This window comes from Hypanus sabinus, chromosome 23 (genome assembly GCF_030144855.1).
Source record: "Hypanus sabinus isolate sHypSab1 chromosome 23, sHypSab1.hap1, whole genome shotgun sequence".
NCBI classification, from domain to species: domain Eukaryota; kingdom Metazoa; phylum Chordata; class Chondrichthyes; order Myliobatiformes; family Dasyatidae; genus Hypanus; species Hypanus sabinus.
In genome coordinates this window covers 13,257,850-13,283,792 of record NC_082728.1, presented here as the reverse complement: position 1 = coordinate 13,283,792, position 25,943 = coordinate 13,257,850, and the positions used below count along the sequence as shown (strand labels likewise).

Below are 25,943 nucleotides of genomic sequence, written 5' to 3'. Positions count from 1 at the left end.
TTTATATTTTATGGTTTTCGCTCTCTTTTTTTAGTTTTGCTGTTTGCACAACATGTACTTTTTACCATAGATGCTGCCTGGCCTGCAGAATTCCTCCAGCATTTTGTGTGTGTTGCTTGGATTGCCAGCATCTGCAGATTTTCCCTTGTTTACGTTCTTTCTTTGCTTGTTGGGGGCTTAATGTTTTCCTTTGAATGGGTTCCATGGTTTTTTCTTATTTTGTGGCTGGCTGTGGGAGAACAAATCTCAGAGTTGTATTCTGCATACATACTTCGAGAATAAATGTATACAAATAAATGTATACAACAAACAACATAAGTGCTAACACAGATCCCTCTGAAACACTACTAATCAAAGACCTCCATCCATAATAGCACCTATCTACCACTATCCTCTATCTTATATGGGTAAATCAATTTTTGATCCAATTAGGCAATTACTGTGGATCTCGTCCATCCTAGCATGCAGGATCCTGTCAAATGCCTTATTAAAATCAATGTATCCACTGTTCTACATTCATCAATCACCTTCATCACCTCCTCGAAGAACTCAACCAGATTAGTCAAACAAAGTTTAGACGACTGTTCCTAATTAGACCACGCTTCTCCAAATGCTAGTTTTTTTGTGTCTCCAAGAACGTCATCTATTGTTTCCCCCTCTTATCCATGACTCAGGATCATAGAATCATAGGGAATGGGAAAGCTCTTCTGTCCAACTTATTGTAACAAAATTATTTTATATTACAGCCGGAGGCTGTATATGTCGAGTGACGGCTCCTCGGTAGAGATCGTTAAGAGCTCCAAATTTCTTGGTGTTCACCTGGCAGAGAATCTCACCTGGTCCCTCAACACCAGCTCCCTACTTTCTGCGAAGGCTGACTAAAGTCCATCTCCCACCTCCCATCCTCATCACATTTGGGATTGTATTGAGAGTATCCTGAGCAGTTGCATCACTGCCTGGTTCAGAAATTGCATCATCTAAGATTGCAGGACCCTGCAGCGGATAGTGAGGTCAGCTGAGAAGATCATCGGGGTCTCTCTTCCCGCCATTATGGACATTTACACTACACACTGCATCCGCAAAGCAAACAACATTATGAAGGACCCCACGCACCCCTCACACAAACTCTTCTCCCTCCTGTTGTCTGGGAAAAGGCACCAAAGCATTCGGGCTCTCATGACCAAACTATGTAACAGTTTCTTCCCCCAAGCTATCAGACTCCTCAATACCCAGAGCCTGGACTGACACCTTACTGCCCTATTGTCTTGTTTATTATTTATTGTAATGCCTGCACTGTTTTGTGCACTTTATGCAGTCCTGGGTAGGTCTGCAGTCTAATGTAGTTTTTTTTCTGTGTTGTTTTTTTACGTAGTTCAGTCTAGTTTTTGTACTGTGTCATGTAACACTATGGTCCTGAAAAAACATTGTCTCATTTTTACTATGAACTGTACCAGCAGTTATGGTCGAAATGACAATAAAAGTGACTTGACTTGACTTAAACTTCATTCTTTGCTCTTTTCTGATTCAGCAACAAGAGGCATTTGTAAAGGCATTTCTGCACATGAGTTAAAGTTTATAAAGACACTACTGGTTTAGGATAACACACACAAACAGAAGAGATTCTACAGATGCTCTAAAACTGGAGTAATACACAAAATGCTGGAGGAACTCAGCAGGTCAGACGGCATCTATGAAAGGAATAAACAGTTGATGTTTTGAGCCAAGGCACTTCATCAGGACTGGAAAGTATGGGGGAAAGAAGTCAAAACAAGAAGTCAGAGGCGAAGGGAAGGCAGGTGACATGAGGGGGGAGGGTAGGTGGGTTGAAATGAGTAGCTGGGTGGAAAAGGCAAAGGTTGAAGGAGGAATCTGAAAAGAGAGGAGAGTAGATCATTTGAGAAAGGGTAGAAAGAGGGACACTCCCTATAGGCAGGTGAGAAGCGAAGTGGTAAGAGGGGAGCCAGAATAGGGAATGGAAATGGAGAGAGGGAAAGGGGGAGAATTTAGAATGATATGAAAACTAGTTATTAGCCCCTTCAATAAGCTACAGAAGGATAGAATACAAGGAATACTAATTAATTTCTTAGTGAACTGATCTACACAATACACAATGTTGGAACCCCAGTATGACAGTCACCTCTACCCTTCCCTCTCCCTCTAATTCTGCCCCTCAATCTGGTCGCAGCTCCGACATGATTTTTCCTGCACAGCCCATTTTTTTATACCTTTAAGAACCCCCTACCCTTTTACTTTTCCATTTAATCATGGTACTAGGCTATACCTGCCTCTCCACATCTCTCCTTTCGCACAATAACACCTTTTTCATCATTATCTACTCTCAAAGCTGCAGACTGATACTCTCATTTACTTTCTCAGAACATTCTCTCGTTCCAAGCTGACACCATTCTGACGTACAACCACCATTCTGAATGACACACGTTTACACATATGAGCGAGGAATCAAATATGACCACTGGCAACTTTAACTCTTTCTTTACACTCATCTGCACCGATTGTGTTGCTCACTGAGCTCGTCCCATTTGCCAGCACCCCTCAACCCTCTCATATACAGGTACTAATCTAGTTGGGTTTTAAATGTTGCTACTATCTCTGGCAGTTCATTTCAAATACACACCACCCTTTGTGTGAAGATGCTCATGGCGTCCCATTGAAATCTCTCACCTCTGATCTTAAACCTATGCCATGCTGTTTTCAGCATTCCCTCCCTGGGAAAAAGACTATGTGCCCTTACTCTCTCTAGCCCTCCATGTCCCTCAGTCTGGTCATCCCCGTCAATCCCCTACATTAGGGGGAATAAAGTCCCAATGTATGCAACCGCTCTTTGTAACTCACTCCCCTAAGTCCAGGCAACATACTGGTAAAGCAGGTCAGGTAGTATCTTACAGAAATGTTAATTGTTTTACGCTTTTTCACAGATGCTGCCTAACCTGCAGAGTTCCTCCGGCATTTTGTGAGTGTTGCTTTGGATTTCCAGCATCTGCAGATTTTCTTGTGTTTGTAACATACTGGTAAATCTTTTCAGCACACTTAATAACTTATCTGCTAGAATAGGGTGTAACTTCAACATAACTTCCCAACTTCAGTGCCCTGACTATGGACTCACTTTCAAGGACTCTACATGTTTTCAGTATTATTTATTAGTATTTTTCTAATTGCGTAGATTTTTTAAAAAACATTGGCTTTGTTTTGATGCAGCTTTTCATTGATTCTGTTGCGTTTCTTTGTTCTACTGTGAATGCCTGGAAGAAAGTAAATGTCAGTGTAGTACATGAAACATTGAATGTACCCTGGTAATAAATTTACTTTGAACTTTGACTTAATATTTCCCCTACAAGTACTGGCCTGTAGCTTCCCTCCTGCTGCAAGTTTATCACGAGTCCAGTTCTTTGGCACCCTTGTCCAGCTGGAAGGATTCTCAGTGTTACCAAGTTTTAGTTATGATCTTCTCTAGTTCTTCAGGAGTTAGTTTGATTATAATCCATTGAGGTATGTTAAACAGTAGAAATTGCAACAACAAATGTGAGAAAGTCATGTTGCAGCCCAAGCGCACCCGTGTTGGAATTTGTAGCGCAAGATGCAAGCCCGGAAATAGAAAAAAAGGTTACTGCTCTGAACGTTAAATTTGTTGTTTGTTTCTCTGCCGCCACAAACGCTTCGGGAATTCCGTTCACTATGTTTGCAACAAATATTCTCTCAGCCGGCGCGAAACCATGTGATTTAGCGGAAATGACACTTCGAAAGTGAAAACTAAAAGTAGGTTTGGTCACCGGGAAAACGAGCAGCAGAAGTCAGTGTCCTGAACACGGCGGAGGGAGAAGCATCCCTGCGTGGATCCGGACACATGATAAACTCGCAGCAGGCTCTCCGGAACAGGTCAGTCACAAATTTTATTCCGTCCAACTTACTCCTCGGCATGAATCAGACTGCAACAGGTTCAGTTCTCTTCAGTGAAGGCATCCCCCCCCCCCACGGGATGTGAACGTCTCCTGTATTAACGGGTTGAGGGTGCAGGGGCCAAAGCGCGCCCCCGCCACCCGTTCCCGCAGCGCTGCCGTGCCCTTGCAAACCGCGCGTGCGGTACCCGTACCGGCTCGGGCTCGCGCTCGCGCTGACGCCGCGTGCTCCCTTCTCTCATCGCTATTCTCCCTCCGCCATTTCGCACACTGTCTCCCTCTCACGCCATCTCCGCATTCTCCTCACCTCGCCTCCACATACCCCCCATCTGGCACCTTCCTCTACCTCCACAATCTCCTCAACCGCCCCGCATTCTCCTCGCCCTCCCAACGACGCTCTCTACAGCCTTCCTTCCTCCACAGATCCCCGATCCCCTACCCCTCTCTACAAATCTCTCTTCCCCCCCCCCCCATCGGCTACAAATCTCTCCGCCCCCTTCCACAAATCCCCACCCTCCATTGACCTCTCCTAGTTCATCCCCAACCTCCCCCCCACCTCCACAGACCTGCTCCTCCTACCCCCCACCCCACCTCCACAGACCTGCTCCTCCTACCCCCCACCCCACCTCCACGGACCTGCTCCTCCTACCCCCCACCCCACCTCCACGGACCTGCTCCTCCTACCCCCCACCCCACCTCCACGGACCTGCTCCTCCTACTTCCCACTCCACCTCCACAGATCTGCTCCTCCTACTTCCCACTCCACCTCCACAGACCTGCTCCTCCTACCCCCACCCCACCTCCACGGACCTGCTCCTCTGGGATGCTTTACGGGTGAAGGATGAGCTGTATCCACTTTTTGTAGAATTTTCTGTTTAAGGGCATTAGAATTTCCATACCAGGCTCTGATGCAACCAGTCAATATACTCTCCACTACACATCTATAGAAGTTTGTCACAGAATCTCCGCAAACTCCTGAGGAAGTAGAGGCGCTGCTGCGCTTTTTTCATAATTGCCCTTAAGTGCTGGGCCCAGGACAGGTGCTCTGAAATAATAACACCTAGGAATTTAAAGTTGTGACCCTGTCCACTTCTGACCCTTCAATGAGGACTGGCTCATGAACCTCTGGTTTCCTTCTCCTAAAGTCTAATTAATTCCTTGGTCTTGCTGACACTGAATGACATTGAATGTTCTTATGACACAACCCAGCCAGATTTTCAGTTTCCCTCCTAAATGCTGATTCATCACCACATTTGATTGACGGTGGTACAATGGTGGTATCATCAGCAAATTTCAATATGGCATTAGAGCTGTGCTTAGCCATACAATCATAAGTGTAAACTGAGTACAACAGGGGGCTAAGCCCACAGCCTTGTGGTGCACCTTTACTGATGGAGACTATGGAGAAGATGTTGACAAACCAAACTGACTGGGGTCTGCAACTGAAGAAATCAACTGCACAAAGAGGCATTAGAGGCCAAAATGAGTTTTGAGTGGATGATGGTATTGAATGCGAAGTCTACAGTTGATAAAGAGCATCGTGATGTATGCAACTTTGCTGTCCAGATGTTCCAGGGTTAAGTGAAGAGCCCATGAGATGGCCTTTGTTGTGGACCTATAGCTCTGGTAGGCAAATTAGAGGAACTCTAAGCCATTTCTCATACATAAGTTGATATATTTCATCACCAACCTCTGAAGATACTTTATCACTGTGACTATGGGTGATGGTCATTGTTCCACCAGCATTTTGTGTGTGTGGTTAAGCACACTAGGTTTTAATTCAAATATACTTTGGCTTGGATCTTCTTAACACTGTTTAATTATTTATTAAAGGAATGGCTCAGAGAGGTGGGAAGATGGAAGCACCAAATTTGTTAACATCAGAGAATGTTGATTTGGAGGTATCGTCCTCTATTCAGCCGGATGCCAGTCAGAGTGAAAAGTCTTCACAGGAGACCGCTTGTAAAATGCAGTATGACCAAAATCCAGTTTTGCCAGTCAGTGGAGCAAATGAAAATGAAACTTTTACGGTGGTGCAGAAGGTAAGGCAGCTAAACACATAATTAGATTCACTATTTCGGTAGTAGTACAGGTTGAGTACCACTTATCTGAAATATTTGGGGCTGGAAGTGTTTCGGATTTCTTCAGGTTTTGAAATAAACAATGAAATAGCTTGGGATTGTCATTAAGTCTTTGTCTTACTCTTGTATGTACTTAACTGTAAAAATTATTACATACCATTAATGTAATGAAAATATAACGTGTGCAGGATAGCAAAAGGAGCCTTGGGAGAATGCCTGAGTCAGCTGTTGACCTACAACAAACAGCAACAGACTTTCGGTCTCCACCTATGACGCTGTGTTTACATTGTACATTTTTATAGGTTTTATGTAAAGTATAAAAATAATCAGCATTGTAGACTTGTTCTGGTGTTAAATTTTCATCAGCAACAATCTTGACAAACTCATCAGTTAATTTCTTTGCTGTCTTGTGATCAGAAGACACTTTATCACCACAGATATTTAAGAATTTAATGTCATGCCTTTTCTTAAATTTCTGTAGCCTGCTAAATATTCACTATTGACTATGGGTTATTGATTATTTCATGATCAGCATATGTTCACTCCACTGACGAATCCACTCCTTTAATACATGATCGAGATTCTCATTTTTCACATCATGCGGTGTTTTTCTATTTTTTATTGACTTTTGCTCATTACATAGCTTTTACTTTCCTAAAACGGTTCCCAACTTTTTTTATGCCATGGACCTCAACCATTAACTGAAGGGTCTGTGGACCCCAATTTGCGAATCCCTACTCTAGAAGATGCTTGGACCATTTATATGATGCCACATGTGTATACACAAAATAAATAATTCTTCATAGATCAGGAAAAACCAAAGGGAAGATTTAAAATAATGTTGGTTTCTTGTTAAATTGGGTCGTAAGAAACTGGCAGATCACCAGTAATTGGAAGGTGCCGATTTGAGATGATTGATAGAAGAACTAAAGGAATATGAGAATTTTCTTGGCGAGTTGAGTCATTGCTGGACCTTGACTCAGGTTGTGCATTGCTGAAGAATGCATTTTTGACTTTATTTGTGACTTGACCAGTGATAACTAAACTTGTATCTTCTACTTCCATAAGTTTGAATTCATCACCTGTATTATGACAGGTAGTTTTCTCCATTCACCCCGTGTTCAATGGTCAATGTCAGTTTTACATAGAACAGTCCCTTTGGCTACTATGTCTGCACTGACCATGATGTCAGTCTAACATAGAAATATAGAAAACCTACAGCACAAAACAGGCCCTTCAGCCCACAAAGTTGCGCCGAACATGTCCCTACCTTAGAAATTACTAGGCTTACCCATAGCCCTCTATTTTTCTAAGCCTCATGTACCTATCCAAAAGTTTCTTAAAAGACCCTATCATATCTGCCTCCACCACTGTTGCCGGCAGCCCATTCCATGCACTCACCACTCTCTGCGTAAACAAAAAAAAACACTAACTTACCCCTGACATCTCCTCTGTACCTACTCCCAAGCACCTTAGACCTATGTCCTCTTGTGGCAACCATTTCAGCCCTGGGAAAAGCCTTGACTATCCACACAATCAATGCCCCTCATCATATTATACACCTGAACTAAACTGTCTGCACACGGTCAGTGACCTGTCTAGATGCCTCAACTGTTGCTATTGTATCTCCTTTTACCACTTCCTCTAGCAGCATTTTGCAGGTACTTAGAATATTGTGCAGAAGTCTTATATAAAGCTCGAGTGCCTATGATTTTTGCACAGACTTGTAGTAATTTTATGTATTGCACTGTACTGCTGCCGCAAAAAAAACTCATGACAATTGTGAGTAATGATGAAACCAATTTTGATATGGTGTTCCACAAAATCTGATACCCAAATAAGTATAACCGGAACAAGTGGATGCTGCAACTATTTGGTTTCGCTCAAACAAATGAACCCAGACTCAGTAGTTCCTCAGAGACTCACTTTATTGTTAATACAGAGAGGAAAAATAGAGAGTTGCGAGAAATGCTTTATATTAAACACTATCTACACCACTAATAGGTAGGGCTAACTTAAGCAACCCCTAGTAATCTACACCGGCGAGTATACTTAGGAACGTCTGCATGGTCCCTGAGGCAGGTGATCAATCATGGACTTGCTAGGGTGTAGGTCCTTGGCGTCGGTTCAGCTGCTTGGCCTGAAGGTGGGACCCAGGCGAATGGTCTGCCCAAGAAAGAACTTGCCCACCTTTTATCACCCTATTGCCACCTCCCAGCCCAGCTGGTAGGGGCAAGGCATCCAGTCCGACGTTTACACGACCCTAACCTCTTGGTCGGGTGACTTCAGCAATTGGCCTCTGCCTCCTCAGGGTCAATGCATTCTATTAATCTTACTACCAAACAATGTAAAAAAAATTCTTTAGAGGCAAGGTGATTAATTACTTTTACACAAATCAGCACTTCTGGTTTGTTTTTAGGCCTTTTAATCAGATAGACCAGGAGTCACATTGTTTCTCCCCTGACCTAGAATCAAGGGTCAATTTGCCCAACATGAAAGACCTTCAAAACAGGACAGACCCACAAATTCCTAATTGTTAACTATTTCCTTGCTGTAAATACGAGGAAATCTGCAGATGCTGGAAATTCAAACAACACCACACACAAAATGCTGGTGGAACACAGCAGGCCAGGCAGCATCTATAGGGAGAAACACTGTCGACGTTTCCTTGCTGTATCTATTTTTCAGACCCACACATCTCATCCATACACTTACCAATACATATGGGTCTCTATTGTGGACTGATAGTGGGTAGGGGGCAGGGAGAAGCAAATCATGGTTGGGAAAAGGGGAAGGGAGGGGGAGGGAGCAGAAAGCATCAGAGAGACATTCTGTAATGATCAATTATCCAATTGTTTGGAATCAAATTATCTTGCCTGATGTCTGAGGCTGGATTTGTCCTCGCGTTCTGACCCCCCCCCCCCCCGAAGCCCCGTCCTCTCAGTCTGTGCTGCACTATTACTTCAATAATTGCCATGCACTTTCTTGAATTTGTAGAATAGAGAAGAGAAATTGATCAAGATTGTGTTTCCTGATTGTTAACAAGCAATGACTGTGGAATTTTATGAAGTATATAAGTTTGTTTCATGATTGGCGTTGCAAACTTCGGTAAGGCACTATTTCCTCCCAATGTTAAATAGTGCAAATTTACTGCCAAGGCTTTTGCCTCAATGTCGAACACCTGGGAAAGGTAGTTGGGCCCTGTGATGAATCATCACCTTGAGAAGGCTTAGTAATGAGGAAAGAACAACCACAGAGTGTGAGTGTCCTGTATTAAATTCCATTTTCAACTTTCTTTAATATTTGGTCTGTGTATTGGTGCCAGCGGTGAAGGAACAGTGCTTTCATTTGACTTGTTAAAAATAAATTTGACCAGTTTTATTGTAAATTCTGTCATAGGATGTCTGTTCCAATCTGCTGCCCTCTACAGGAGATCTGTGACTAAGTGGCTAAGAAACGGGCTTTTCAACTAATTGCTGACTCTGCAGTCACCTAGAAAGTTTAGGCATTTGGAAGTATCAAGGCTATCGATTTCCCTCCACTGATGCTGCTTGATTTGTTGAGGTCCTCCAGCAGTTAAATTTTTCAAACAACCTTTAGTATTCCATGTATTCATATTCCTAGATTCCTTTGTGCTACAATATTTTATAGTCGTTGAAATAATAAGACTTTTAAGAAAGTCTGAGTCTTTCTTAAAAATGGATAATTTCACATCTTCCCCGTTATACTCTATCTGCTATGTGATTCATCGATATCTATCTTTGTGGGCAGGTCTGTAGAGCTGTTGGGGAGGGTTTAAACTAACTTGGCAGGGAGGTGGGGACCAGAGTGAAGGGACTCAGGATAGACGGATGGAAGATAGTGTAAAATCAGATTCTCAGGAAGGGCATGCAGGTGATGGGACTTAGTTGTAGCCAACAGGCTGAGTATCAAATCATTAGGGATGCAGAGTCAGAAAGGATAACAAATATGGTACTCAAGATGTTGTATCTAATTGCACGTAGTACAAGAAATAAGGTGGATGATCTTGTTGCAATATTGCCAGGTATGATGTGGCCATCAGTGAATCGTGTCTGAAGGATGGTAGGATGGGGGAGTTGGATGTCCCAAGGTTACACATTATATCGGAGGGATAGGAAGGTAGGCAGAGGGTGTGGTGTGGCTCTACTGGTAAAGAATTGCATCAAATCAGTAGAAAGATGTGATGTAGGATTGGAAGATGTTGAAACTTTGTGGGTTGAGTTAAGAAACTGCAAGGGTAAGAGGACATTGATGGCAGTGATATACAGACCTTCCAACAGTGGCTGGGAGGTGGACCGCAGGTTACAACAGGAAATAGAAAAGGTGAGTCAAAAGGGCAATGTTATGGTAGTTAAGGGAGATTTTAACACGTAGATTGATTGGGAAGATCAGTTGGTAATGATTGTCGAGAATGAGTTTGAATGCCTAAGAGATGGCTTTTTAGAGCAGTTTGTCATTGTGCCTACTAGGGGATCAGCTATACTGGATTGGGTGTTATGTAATGAGCCAGAGATGATTAGGGAGCTTAAGGTAAAAGAACCCTTGGGAACCAGTGATCACAATATGATTATGTTCAACTTGAAATTTGATAGGGAAAAGGTAAAGTCTGATGTAGCAGATTTGCAGTGGAGTAAAGGAAATTACAGTTGTATGAGAGAGGAGTTGGGCAAAATAAATCTGATGGAGCTGCTGGCAGGGATGTCAGCAGAGCAGCAATGGTGTGCATTTCTGGGAAAAATGAGGAAGTTGCAGGACAAGTGTATTTCAAAAATAAAGGAAGACTCAAATGGTAAAATAGTACAACTGTGGCTGTCAAGGGAAGTCAAAGCAAAAGAAAGGGCAAATGACAGCAAAAATTAGTGGGAAGATAGGATTGGGAAGTTTTAAAAAACCTACAGAGAACAACTAAAAGTATTAGAAAGGAAAAGATGAAATATGAAAGCAAGCTACAAATAATATCAAAGTGGATAGTGTAAGTTTTTTCAAGTATGTTAAAAATAAAAGAGAAATGGGAGTGGATATAGGACTGCTAGAAAATGAGACAGGAGAAATAATAACGGGGGACAAGGAGATGGCTGCTGAACTGAATGAGTATTTTGCATCAGTCTTCACTGTGGAAGACACTAGCAGTATGCCTGATCTAGTGTGTAACGGAAGAGAAGTGGGTCAGTTACTGTTACAAGAGAGAAAGTGCTCAAAAAGCTGAAAGACCTAAGGTACAGAAGTCACCCAGACTAGATGAACTGCACCCTAAAGTTCTGAAAGAGGTAGCATTAGATTATGGTGCCATTAGAAATGATTTTTCAAAAACCATTGGACTCTGGCATGGTGCCAGAGGACTGGAAAATTGCAAACGTTACTCCACTCTTCAAGAAAGGAGGAAATCAGCAGAAAGGAAATTATAGGCCAGTTAGCCTGACCTCAGTGGTTGGGAAGGTATTAGAGTCAATTGTTAAGGATGAGGTGATGGAGTACTTGGTGACAAAGGACAAGATGGTACAAAGTCAGCACGGTTTCCTTCAGGGAAAATCCTGCCTGACGAGCCTGCTGGAATTCTTTGAGGAGATTACAAGTAGTATAGATAAAGGGGATATAGTGGATGTTGTATATTTGGACTTTAAGAAGGCCTTTGATAGGGTGCCACGCATGAAGCTGCTTACCAAATTAAGAGCCCATGGCATTACAGGGAAAGTTACTAATATGCTTAGAGTATTGGCTGATTGGTAGGATGCAGTGAGTGGGAATAAAAGGATCCTTTTCTGGATGGCTGCCATTGACTAGTGGGGTTCTGCAAGGGTCAATGTTGGGACCGCTTCTTTTTATGCTGTATATCAATGATTTAAATGATGGAGTAAATGGCTTTGTTGCCAAGTTTTCAGATGATACAAAGGTTGGTGGAGGGGCAGGTAGTGTTGAGGAAATGGGTAGGATGCAGAAGGACATAGACAGATTCGGAGAATAGGCAAGAAATTGGCAAATGAAATACAATGTTGGAAAATGCATGGTCGTGCACATTTTTACTAGAAATAAACATATGGACTATTTTCTAAACAGGGAGAAAATTCAAGAATCTGAGATAGAGAGGGACTTGGGAGTCCTTGTGCAGAACAGCCTGAAGATTAACTTGGTGTTTAGGAAGGAAAATGCCATGTTAGCATTAATTTCAAGAGGTCTAGAATACAAGAGCAGGGATGTGATGCTGAAGCTTTATAAGGCACTAGTGAGGCCTCACCTTGAGTATTGTGAACAGTTTTGGGACCTTCATCTTGGAAAAGATTTGCTGGCATTGGAGAGGGTCCGTAGGAGGTTCACAAGGATGATTCCAGGAATGAGAGGGTTATCATACAAGGAACTTTTGATGGCTCTGGGCCTGTACTCACTAGAATTTAGAAGGATGAAGGGGGATCTCATTGAAATCTTTAGAATGTTGGAAAGGCCTAGACAGAGTAGATGAGGTAAGGTTATTTCCCATGGTGGGAGAGTCTAGGACAAGCGGGCACAGCCTCAGGATAGAGGGGTGCCCTTTCAAAACAGAGATGCGGAGAAATTCCTTTAGCCAAAGGGTAGTGAATTTGTGGAATTTTTTGCCACATGCAGCTGTGGAGGCCAGGTTGTTGGGTGTATTTAAGGTAGAGATTGACAGGTTCTTGATTGGACATGGCATCAAATGTTACGGGGAGAAGGCCGGGAACTGGGGTTAAGGAGGAGATAGAGAAAAGATTCATCCATGATTTGAATGGCAGAGCAGACTTCATGGGCCAGGTGGCCTAATTCTGCTCCTATGTCTCATGGTCTTTTCATGTTTTACTCATAGCTTGCACACTCACCTCTTTTTATAATCAATGGCAACTTTGGCAGGCAGACACTTGGGTCCATTCATCCAAGTCAATTGTAAGTAGCTGAGCCCCTAACTCTGATCCCAATGCTTAGCAGCCTCAAATTAGTTACAAATTACCAAGTTTATCCTGCCAATCCTGCCTTACGTCAACATATCAGTTCTAACCCTTTGTGGTGGTACCTGTGCCTTTTATGTGGCACCTTGTGACATCTGGAAACACAACACTACATAAACTAGTTCTCTTTTTCCACCCTTTCCGCTCAGAGCTCAAGGAAATTTGTTGAGTATTGTGTTATATTGGCAGGTATCCAGCTCTGTGAAATTTCAATGGTCCCATTTAATATCAGAGAATGTATACAAGATACAACCTGAAATTCTTACTCTCCACAGACTTGCTTGAAATTGAAGAAAAACCCCAAAGAATGAATGACAGGAAAAAAATGTAAGAAACCCAAAGCCCCCTGGCCCACCCACGCTCAAGCAGCCTCAAACATCCTCCCTTCCCCTCCCCCCTCTTATTCTAACAGAAAGTATCAGCTCTCCCACTACTCACCATGCAAGCAACAGCAAAGCCCTAATGAGAGACCAAGGTCTACAGTCCAGCAAAGACTATTGTTCATCCCTCAGGCTCTCTCCCTCACTAACAAGGGAAGGGGAGATATCCCTCCTTCTGCAAGAGAAGGGAACCTATATACATTTGCCTTGTTTATTTGTATATTGTATCATTTATGATTTAGGAATACCCATTTATACTGTAATCATTGCTTATATTCTTTCATGTTCAGTTGAATTGTGTATGTTTGTAATCCCATTATCTATGTATCAATTTTATTTTGTTGATATTAATAACAATAATAAAAAGATTGAAAAAGAAAGAAGGGAGACAAATAGTTGTTGTTTTGATGTTACAGTCTGTATGTAGCACCACTTTTATTTTGAGTTCCCCCAACTTGAGAATTGGCAGTAAGCTCTCACTCACCATCGAGAGAGAGAGTGCTGATCACCTGAGTGCAGAGGCCTCTGACAGCTGCACTCACTGTCTTCACGTTCCAGCTCCTCGTGATGTTTCAGTTCGCAACACCAGTGAGAAATTGGGTCCACGGGGCTGCACTGGCCACACCCTGAAGGCACTTGTTTTCAGGCTGCTCCTGGAGATATCAAAAAATGAGGCCTATTGGCAAGCTCCCAGAACGGGAACACGCTGCCGTGCAGAACCACAGTTTGAGTGCAGCTGTAGATCACAGACTCTTGACAGGACACTAGCCACCTTGAAAGGGTAAATAGAGACATTAGAAAAAGAAGAAATTATGCAGACACTATTTTAAAGACATGAGGATGCAAACCAAAAGGTCCTGGGATTTACTGCCCTTTTGTACTGTAAGTTTGAATTAGTAGTGTTACGAACCCTGTAACTGGGTTACTTACCAGCAAAGATAGAGTCGTCTGTTGGAGTCTGGTGATACTATTTTTAACAGTATTTATTGGTAAAAATACATAAAAATAATATCAATGCAAATATATAGATAATATACATCGTCAATACTAAACCTAAAAGTGCAGGTATAATAATAATCAATAAGAAATAAGCTCTATCGTTGTCTAGGGGATAATGAATTGTCCAATGGAAATATAAAGTTAGTTTCAGTTCACACAGGCTGCCGTCTTTTGTTTGTCACTGTGTTGCAATTGTTGGAGAGAGAGAGAGAGAAATAGAAGAATAACTTGCTGACTTTCCTTTATGATTTCGATCCGTCGGTGTCTCGTTGCTGTGGCCATTCAAGTATGACCTCTCCTTTAGCTAAACTGTTCTTCCGTGATGAGCCCGCCTCCCAGGCAAGGGAGGACACACGAGCTCCCACCGGCTTTCGCTATAAAACGCTGTCACGGGATTTCATAGCGTTTCTCCCTATGTGTCTAAGGGGTGTTTCCCAGACCCGTCTTTTACCCTCACTCATGGGGTCTCAGATGTCAATCAGGTTGGGATGATGCAATCCCTCAACCAGACCACTCTGGTTGTCCCCTGAGGGGTTTCAATGAATTGTACAGTACTCAATACACAATTCCTTCTCCAAGAGACAATAGCAGTAATCAGTGGTTCTGTTCCGCTTATGTCAGGAGACATTCCACCTGGTTGTGTATTCTGCATCTCCCTCTCCTCCCTCTCCCTCTCCTCCCTCTCCTCCCTCTCCCTCTCCTCCCTCTCCCTCTCCTCCCTCTCCCTCTCCTCCCTCTCCCTCTCCTCCCTCTCCCTCTCCTCCCTCTCCCTCTCCTCCCTCTCCCTCTCCTCCCTCTCCCTCTCCTCCCTCTCCCTCTCCTCCCTCTCCCTCTCCTCCCTCTCCCTCTCCTCCCTCTCCCTCTCCCTCTCCTCCCTCTCCCTCTCCTCCCTCTCCCTCTCCTCCCTCTCCCTCTCCTCCCTCTCCCTCTCCTCCCTCTCCCTCTCCTCCCTCTCCCTCTCCTCCCTCTCCCTCTCCTCCCTCTCCCTCTCCCTCTCATTTCCTGGGTCTCAGACCCGGAATAATAGAGATCTTGCGATTCTCAAAAAGGAGGGGGCAACTTTGCACCCTTCGGCCCCTCAGAGTTGCTCCACATTCGTAACAGTAGTAAAGATCAAGAATTGGGGAAGCAACATGCTGGAGGAACTCAGCAGGTCGGGCAGCATCCGTTGAAACGAACAGTCAATGTTTCGGGCCGAGACCCTTCGTCAGGATTGAAGAGGGAGGGGGCAGGGACCCTATAAAAGATTGGGGGAGGGTGGGAAGGAGAAGGCTGGTAGGTGCCAGGTGGAAAACGACTAAGAGGAAAGATCAAGGGGTGGTGGAGGGGAAGCAGGGAGGGGATAGGCAGGAAAGGTGAAGAAGGAATATAAGGGATAAGCACCATGGATAGTAGAAGGAGGCAGAACCATGGAGGTGATAGGCAGCTGGAGGAGGAGGAAGAGTCAAACTGGGATGGGGTAAAGGAGGGGGAGGGAATTACTGGTTTGAGAATTCAATGTTCATGCCAAGGGGCTGGAGACTACCCAGATGGTATGAGGTGTTACTCCTCCAACCTGAGTTTGGCCTCATCATGGTAGTAGAGGAGGCCATGTATGGACATATCTGAATGGGGATGTGAAGCAGAGTTGAAGTGTGTGGCAATCAGGAGATTCTGTCTGTTGTGGCGGACAGAGCGGAGGTGCTCAATGAAGTGGTCCACCAATCTGCGTCAGGTCTCACTGATGTAGAGGAGGCCGCACCGGATGCAATAGATGACCCCAACAGACTCACAACTGAAGTGTTGCCTCACCTGGAAGGACTGTTTGGGGCCCTGAATGGTGGTAAGAGAGGAGGTGTAGGGGCAGGTGTAACACATATGCTTGCAGGGATTAGTGTCAGGTGGGAGATCCATGGGGAGGGACGTGTGGACTAGGGAGTCGCGGAGGGAACGATCCTTACGGAAAACGGAGAGGGGTAGAGAGGGAAAAATGGATTTTTTTCATTTTGGAAATGGAAGAGGAAAATCAGTTAATTGAAATTGAAAGGGCTCAGAGAGCTTCAAGACCAAAATCACAACACGATCAAAATCCGCGATCAATCTTCATAAAATGCTTAAGATATCAAGATAAAGAAAGGATCCTGAAGGCGGCTGCCCACGGTGCCAAAAAGAGGAACGATAGAAGGGAAAAGAGTTCTTTTCTATCCTGACATAACTTATGATCTTTTGAAGAGGAGGAAGAAATTTAACCCAGTGAAGAAAGTCTTATGGGAAAAGGGTTATAAGTTTATACTGTGCTATCCGGCAACGCTGATAATTTTTTTGGATGACGAGAAAAGATTTTTTTTATTGATTATCGGAAAGCGGAGGAGTTTGCACAAAAACTCTTGAATATTTGCTAGACGCAGCAAAGAATTTATGAAAGCGAGATGGATTAAAAATGAAGACTGGGATTGGGAATGGATTTGATGGACATTTAAGGGTAGAAGAATATGCAAATATATTCTTAATTATATCATAGAGGGGGAGAAAGGTAAAAATTTGAAGAATACTAATCGGGAGTAGTGATATTAATTTTTTTCTTCTCTTACATATATCTTTTTTCTTGTAACGGGGGAGCTTCTGATCGATTGCTACAGGATTCACGTGTGTAATCATAGCGATCACCATGACCCGTAAAACAGAGGGGAGTAATGTTGTGGCTTTTTTCATTCACAACATTAGTAGGGGGGTATTTTGTTATCTTTTTCTTTACAATCTATCTTTCTTCTATCTTTTTTTCTTTGCCTGGATGATTGGGGGGAGACACATAGCAACATGGAGAATTTTAAGGAGATTCCCCAAGGTACTATGAGAGCTGAGATATTATGTACTTTTTATAGATTGGAGTAACCTTGTTAAAATAATGACTAATTTACTGAATTTTTAAAGTTTTAATGTAAATGGGCTTAATGGACCGGTGAAAAGAAAAGGAATTTTAACATACATTAAGAAAATGAAAGTAGATATAGCCTTTTTGCAGGAAATACATTTAACAGAGATAGAACATCAGAAATTAAAGAGAGATTGGGTCGAAATGTTATTGCAGCTTCATTTAATTCAAAGGCGAGGGGAGTTGCAATTTTGGTTAATAAAACCTTACCAATTAAAATACAAAATGTATTAATTGATTCTGCAGGGAGATATGTGATTATACATTGTCAAGTCTTTTCAGAATTATGGACTCTTATGAATATTTATGCACTAAATGAAAATGATGCAAAATTTATACAAGAAGCCTTTTTGAATTTGGCCGACGCACATGATAAAATATTAATTGGTGGAGACTTTAACTTTTGTCTGGACCCAGTTTGAGATAGATAACTAAGGCTGTTATAAAATCGAAAGTAGTAAAATTAACTTTATCATTGATGAAAGATTTAAATTTGATTGATATACGAAGAAGAATTAACCCAAGAGAAAGAGATTATTCATTTTATTCAATTAGACATAAAACTTATTCAAGGATCGTTTTTTTTTATAATCAATTAATATTCAGGCTAGAGTGAAAAGTATGGAATATAAAGCAAGAATTTTGTCAGATCATTCCCCTTTGATAATGATGAATAAGGAGGAACCGATTTACAGATGGAGATTTAATTCAATATTATTAAAACGTTAAGATTTTTGTGATTTTATGGAAAAACAGATTCAGTTTTTTTTGGATACAAACTCGTATTCAGTTGATGATAAATTTGTATTACGGGAAGCGATGAAAGCATATTTGAGGGGTAAGATAATAAGTTATATCTCTAAAATTAAGAAGGAATATAAGGTAGAAATAGATCAACTGGAAAAAGAGATTACAAAATTAGAAACAGAATATCAAAGATATATGACAGAAGAAAATCGAAGACAACTTGTCAATAAGAAGCTACAATATGATATGCTCCAGACATATCGAACAGAAAAAGCAATTATGAGAACTAAACAGAGATATTATGAAATAGGTGAAAGATCTTTTTTTTTCTTTCTAAATCTTTTTATTAATATTAGTAATATGGACAGAATACAGATGATATATTGATAAAGAAATTACCAACATACACATTCCATTACATATGAAAAAAAAACATACATAATAGTTACAATATAAATGAGTTTACCAAGACATAAGCCATAAGATATATGTATGGACATAGTAAATCTAAATATTTCATAATGTATAATATAAAAAAAAACAGAAAAAAGAAAGGAAAAAAAAACAAAAAAAAATTTATATAATGCAGAACTAGCTAATCTAATCTAATAACTATAACTAATAAGTAATATAAAAGAAAAAAGAAGGAAAAAAAAACGGGCTGTTTATAATATCTCACAAAAATAAGTATTCATCAATGCCTTCACTTCCGGTCCTCTCAAAATACATAAGCTGAAAACTGGGAAATCAAATGAACTTGGCACAGGGTCATATTACATCATATGAAAATGTTGAATAAATGGTCTCCATAACTTTTCAAATTTAATAGAAGTCTCAAAAGTACCACTTCTAATTTTTTCTAAATTTAAACATAACATAGTTTGAGAGAACCAATTAAATACAGTGGGAGGATCAATTTCTTTCCAATTCAACAATATAGATCTTCTAGCCATCAGAGTTAGAAATGCAATCATTCGACGGGCTGAAGAAGATAAATGCAGTGAATCTAACATTGGTAAACCAAAAATTGCGGTAATAGGATAAGGTTGTAAATCAATATTCAAAACCGCGGAAATAATATCAAAAATATCTTTCCAATATTTCTCCAAAAATGAACACGACCAAAACATGTGAGTTAAAGACGCAATTTCAGAATGACATCTATCACAAATAGGACTTATATGAGAGTAAAAATGAGCTAATTTATCCTTGGACATATGGGCCCTATGTACGACCTTAAATTGTATTAGTGAATGTTTGGCACATAACGATGATGTATTAACTAATTGAAGAATTCTATCCCAATTCTCACTAGAAATACTAAAACTAAGCTCTCTTTCCCAATCCTGTTTAGTCTTATAAAGAGGCTCTGAACGTATCTTCATAATTATATTATAAAGTTTTGAAATAAGCCCTTTTTGAAAAGGGTCTAATTCAAATAAACTCTCCAAAGTATCTGAAGGCACAAAATTTGGAAACGTAGAGAGTACAGAACTTAAAAAATGTCTAATCTGTAAATATCTAAAAAAATGAAATCTCGGCAAGTTATATTTGTTGGATAATTGTTCAAAAGACATGAAACAATTATCTAAAAATAAATCAGAAAATCTTAGTAATCCCTTAGTTTTCCAAGCTGAATAAGCTTGATCTATAATGGAAGGGTGAAAAAAACAATTAGATACAATAGGACTATTTAAAACGAATTGAGTCAACCCAAAAAATCTCCGAAATTGAAACCATATACGCAATGTATGTTTAACTATCGGGTTGTCAATTCGTTTCGGCAATTTAGAAAGAGCAAAAGGGAGAGAAGTCCCTAAAATAGAACCCAAAGCATAAGCTGATACCGATTTAGTTTCTAAACTCACCCAACAAGGGCCAAAAGATCCACCCCCATCTTTCAACCAACATAACAAATATCTAATATTAACTGCCCAATAGTAAAATCTGAAATTAGGTAATGCTAACCCGCCTTCCTTTTTTGTCTTCTGTAAATATGTTTTACCTAACCTGGGATTTTTATACTGCCATATATATGAAGAAATTTTAGAGTCAACATTAGTAAAAAATGATTTCGGGATAAAAATTGGTATCGCTTGAAAAATATATAAAAACTTAGGTAAAATAACCATCTTAATAGCATTAAGGTGAAAGATCACACAAGATTCTTGCTTGGCAGTTGAAAACAGAACAGGCTTCCAAAACGCAATTAGAACAAGTGCAAATAAAATTACTTATAAACCTTTAGAAATTAATGAAACCTTTAAAAGTTTTTATTCTGAATTATATCAATTGGAATCACAAAATGATGTTGTTGAGATAGAAAGATTATTATCACAAATAACTCTCCCAAAATTGAATTCAGAAGAACAGAAGAGATTAGATATGCCTTTTACATTAAAAGAGGTCGAAGAAGCTTTAGAATCACTCCAGAGTAATAAATCTCCAGGAGAGGATGGTTTTCCGCCTGAATTTTATAAAAAGTTTAAAGATTTATTAATTCCTCCTTTTATGGAGCAAATATATCAAGCGGAAAGAACACATAAACTTCCAGAATCTTTTTCGACAGCGATTTTAATAGTATTACCAAAAAAAGAAAGAGATCCTTTAAGACCAGCATCATATAGGCCTATTTCTTTGTTGAACACAGACTATAAAATAATAGCAAAAATTTTATCTAATAGATTATCTAAATATTTACCAAAATTAATACTAATGGATCAAACAGGATTTATTAAAAATAGACAATAGACAATGTAACTCGGTTACTTAGCATAATTCATTTGGCACAAATGAGGTAGGAAATGAGTGTGGCAGTAGCTTTGGATGCAGAAAAAGTATTTGATAGATTGGAATGGGATTTTTTATTTAAGGTATTGAAAAAATACAGGTTAGGAGTATCTTTTATAAATTGGATTAAAACCTTAAATACTAGTCCCAAAGCTAAAGAAGTGACAAACGGCCAAATTTCAACACCATTTCAGTTAACAAGGTCAACTAGACAGGGTTGTCCACTGTCACCTGCTTTATTTGTATTGGCGATAGAACCATTAGCTGAATTAATTAGAACTGACTCAGATATTATGGTTTTCAGAGTTAACCGGGATGAATATAAGATTAATCTATTTGTTGATGATCTGATTTACCTAACAAACCCATTGCATTCATTGCATAAATTATCTTTTAGATTGGAAGAATATGGAAAAGTATCAGGGTATAAAATAAATTAGGATAAAAGTGAAATTTTACCCCTTACTAAAGGAGATTATAGTCAATGTCGATTAATAACTCAATTTAGATGGCCAATAAATGGTACAAAGTATTTAGGTATAAAAGTTGATAATGATATAAAGAATTTATATAAATTAAACTATTTACCGTTATTGAAAAAAATTCAAGAAGATCTTGATAAATGGATGATGTTACCAATAACATTAGTAGGTAGAGTCAATGCTATAAAAATGAATATAGTTCCTAGATTACAGTACTTATTTCAAACATTACCAATACAACTGCTGCAGAAGTTTTTTCAAGAGTTAAATAAATGTGTGAGGAAGTTTCTTTGGAAAGGTAAGATGTCAAGAATATCGTTGGAAAAATTGACGTGGAAATTTGACCGAGGAGGGTTACAACTTCCAAACTTTAAGAATTATTATAAAGCAAATCAACTTAGATTTATTGCATCTTTTTTTGAGAAAGATAAACTGGCATGGATTAGAATAGAATTAGATAAGATAGGAGAAAATATACCAGAAGATTTTATATATAAATGGGAATCTAAATGGATACGAGAAAGGAAAGAATCCCTTACATTAAAACATTTGATTGATTTATGGAATAAGACAAACATTGATGATGAGATAAAGAAATCTTTATTAGTAAAGAGACCTCTAATTCAAAATAGACTCATTCCTTTTACAATGGATAATCAACTTTTATATAACTGGTTTCAAAAAGGGATTAGATATATAGGAGATTGTTTTGAAGGAGGTATATTTATGTCATTTGATCAATTAAAGAATAAATATAAAATATCAAATAACACTCTTTTCTGTTATTTTCAACTAAGGGCTTACCTAAGAGAAAAACTGGGTCAAACAATGTTAATGCCGAAACCTAATGAAACAGAAACTTTAATTCAAAAAGGAAAAATTTAAAAGTTTACTTCTTGTATGTATAATTTGATTCAAAAACAGACACTTAAACAAGGAATTCATAAGTCAAGACAAAAATGGGAAATAGATTTGAGTATTAAAATTGATGAAACAAGTTGGTCAAGACTATGTCTTGACAGTATGACGAATACAATAGATGCCCGACTTAGATTAGTACAATACAATTTTTTACATCAACTATATATTACACAGCAAAAAATAAATAGATTAAACCCAAATTTATCTGATCAATGTTTTCGATATAATCAAGAAATTGGTACTTTTTTACATTCTACTTGGTCTTGTTTTAAAATTCAACCTCTTTGGATAAATTTAAGAGTTTTATTGCAACAAATTATTGGAACACAGCTTCCACATAACCCAATATTATTTTTACTAGGTGATATTGAAGGGATAAAACTGAAACCTAAGTTGAACAAATATCAGAAAGAATTTATAAAAATTGCATTGGCAGTAGCCAAAAAGGCTATTGCAGTTACTTGGAAATCGGATTCATGCGTAAGTATGGATCATTGGAATAATGAAATTTTTAGCTGCATTCCACTTGAAAAAATTACTTATAATTTAAGGAATAAATATGACATATTTCCAAGAATTTGGCGCCCTTATTTACAAAAGATAGGATTATGTATATATATATATATATATATATATATATATATATAGGTGCTCTGAAGAGAAAGAAATAAATACATTTATTAAAACTATTTTGAATTCCATGGAGCATGTGGGGGGGGGGGGGGGGGGGGGGGAAGGATCTTCTGATATCCAGGCAGTCTTTCTTTCTTTTTTTTCTTTTTTTTAGATAGGGATATTAAGGGGAGGGGGGAGGGTTGATATCATATTATTCTATTATTCTATTCCTTCTATGTAACTATCTTAAAAATTGAATTAAAAATAAAAAATTTAGATTACTGAATTTCTATTTATGATAAAGCAGGACAATTTTTTTTCTTCCTGTAAATGCCTACAAGAAAATAAATCTCAAAGTAGTGTATTGTATCATATATACAAATTTACGATAATAAATTAACTTTAAATTTGAAATTAGGAAAGAATAATCTTTGATGTTTAGAATTCAACAATACCTTGTCTGTCTTTTCCTTAACAACCTTGATGGGTAAGTGCTTATGATGTATTCTAACTTGTTTCTTTCAAGTTGCAATTGGACAGCAGATATGTGCACAGTAAATTATAGATAGATTATTCACACAAATTTGTCCAAATTAGTAGAGCAAACATCTGGTTTGAAAATTTTCAATGAAGTTGAAATCAAAGTGCAGTGAAACAAAGAAATGGAGCATAGTGGAAAATTGTTCACAATATATTAAGTTAATCATGTTTGCATAACAGTGCCATCAAAGATGCACTGAATACAAACATTTGTACTGTTTAATTTGTGTAGATTTCTAATCAACAATATTATTTAATAAAGTTTAATTTTTGCAGCTAAGTGATGGAGTGGGTGGGGGGGTGGGGGGTTGTGTGGGGTTTTAAAATCCAGGACACTAACTAAACTGTTCGCTATCATTGATGTGTTCTGAATGTTGTCATTCTTTCAAAAACAGAGAAAAAGAAAGACACAGAGTGCAGCTGATACAGATAAAGAAACTACTTCCGCTTCTGAGCAAGGCCAGTTGTATTCAGAAAGTGATCATACAGACACTAAACAGCAACTCAAAGTTGGAAATGAAAGTAATGGTTTTTCTGCTGTTGCTGATGATGGGACCAATGACCTAAAATCTAGCAGTGAAAATGCTGATATACAGGGTGCTATGGGTGATGGACCCTATCCCAAATCAAGACAAAAGGATCAAGTGCCAGATAATTACACTCCAGTCAAAGATGGTGCAAAACAAAGCTTAGCACCAACCGAAACTGACATTATACCTACCGAGAACAAAGAACATGGTGCCAGAGCTTCTGTAGAGAATCCAGTGCCTGACCCTAATAAGAATAAACCAACCAAATCAATGGGAGTTGGAATTTTAGCCACAGAAAAACAAAAGAGTGGCAATGATGAGATTGAATCTGTAAAGAAAGGCAATCTAAGCAAATCAGAAGTTAATGCTAAAGCAGAACACAGCAACACAGGAACCAGTGACAAAAAGTCTCCCATTCAACGGGACCAGAAGAAGGAAGAAACCATTCCACTGAAGGTTATAACATTTATTTTTAAATTGTTTTTATCACAATAGTACTTTTAAAAATGGTGCCATTTAATAACATTAACAGTAACCTAAAATTACAGTAAAATGCATGATAAAAAGGAAAAAGAATGAATAGAGCAATATTCTACAATGTCTTAATTTTCAGCTGTCTAGATGTCTCAATGGGGAAAAGTAATTACATTAAGAATATATTCTCCTTTCATCTTATTTTTGGTGAGGCATGCTCTGGGAATGCTGGTTGTATTTTGCTGTATCACCTACTATTCACATAGGAGGATAATTTTACTAATATAACACTAAAGAATATAAAACATGTTAGTTAATGAATGTTAGCAGGTTATTTATAGCCAAATCCACTCTTCTCATCGTATAGACCGATAGATAGTAAAAGTTCTCACCTTAGTTTATTAGAACTTATCCCAAATGTCTTCCCAGTTAGAATCAGCCAGTTACCACAGATTAGGAATTGAAAGCAGTGCCTTCTAGTCTTTACCATTGTCAGAATTTGCAGATGATACAATGCCTATAAAAAGTATTCACACCCCTTGGAAGTTTTCATATTTTATTTTACATCATTGAATCAGAATGGATTTAATTTGGTTTTTTTGACACTGATCAACAGAAAAAGACTCTTCTGTCTCAAAGTGAAAACAGATCTTTACAAAGTGATCTAAATTAATTACAAATATAAAATGCAAAATAATTTATTGCATAAGTATTCACCCCCCTTTTAATGGAACACACCAAATCATCACTGGTGCAGCCAATTGGTTTTAGAAGTCGCATAATTAGTTAAATGGAGATCTGTTTTTGGAGACCTGTGTTCAGTCAAGATGTTTCAATTAATTGTAGTAAAAATACACTTGTATCTGGAGGGTCTAACAGCTTGTGAAATAGTATCCTGGCAAAAACTACACCATGAAGACAAAAGAACACTCCAAGCAACTGCACAAAAAGGTTATTGAAAAGCACAAGTCAGGAGATAGATACAAGAAAATTTCCAAGTCACTGAATATCCCTTGGAGTACAGATAAATCGATCATCAAGAAATGGCAAGGAGATAGCACAGCTGTAAATCTGTCAAGCAGGCTGTCCTCAAAAACTAAGTGACTGTGCAAGAAGGGTCTAATGAGGGAGGCCACCTATGACAACTCTGGAGGAGTTTCAAGCTTCAGTGGCTGAGATGGGGAGAGACTGTGCATACAACAACTGTTGCCCAGGTGTAGCTTTATGGGAGAGTGGTGAAGAGAAAGCCACTGTTGGGGGGAGAAAAACTCGCATGAAATCTTGGCTAGAGTTTGCCAGAAGGCTTGTGGGACACTCTGAAGTCAGCTGAAAGAAGATTCTATGGTCTGATGAAACTAAAATTGAACTTTTTGGCCATCAGACTGAACACTATGTTCGGTGTAAGCCAAACACCGCACATGATCAAAAATACACCATTCCTACTGTGAAGCGTGGTGGTGACTGCATCCCTGTTGTGGGGATGCTTCACTGCAACAGGCCCTGGAAGACTTGTGAAGGTAGAGGGTAAAATGAATGCAGCTAAATACAGGGAAATCTGGAGGGAAGCCTGATGCAGTCTGCAAGA

At 39.4% G+C, this 25,943-nt stretch overlaps 1 protein-coding gene across 1 annotated transcript in view; it reads left to right on the top strand.

The window, feature by feature from the left end:
* Positions 1-3,187: 3,187 nt before the first annotated feature.
* rnf213a (ring finger protein 213a) overlaps positions 3,188-25,943 on the top strand; it is a 218,203-nt gene continuing 195,447 nt past the window's right edge. Inside the window, exons 1-3 of the mRNA XM_059948403.1 lie at positions 3,188-3,894; positions 5,748-5,956; positions 23,750-24,340. Coding sequence (XP_059804386.1) covers positions 5,750-5,956; positions 23,750-24,340 — 798 coding nt within the window. The 5' untranslated portion in view covers positions 3,188-3,894; positions 5,748-5,749. The remainder of the gene's footprint in view (positions 3,895-5,747; positions 5,957-23,749; positions 24,341-25,943) is intronic.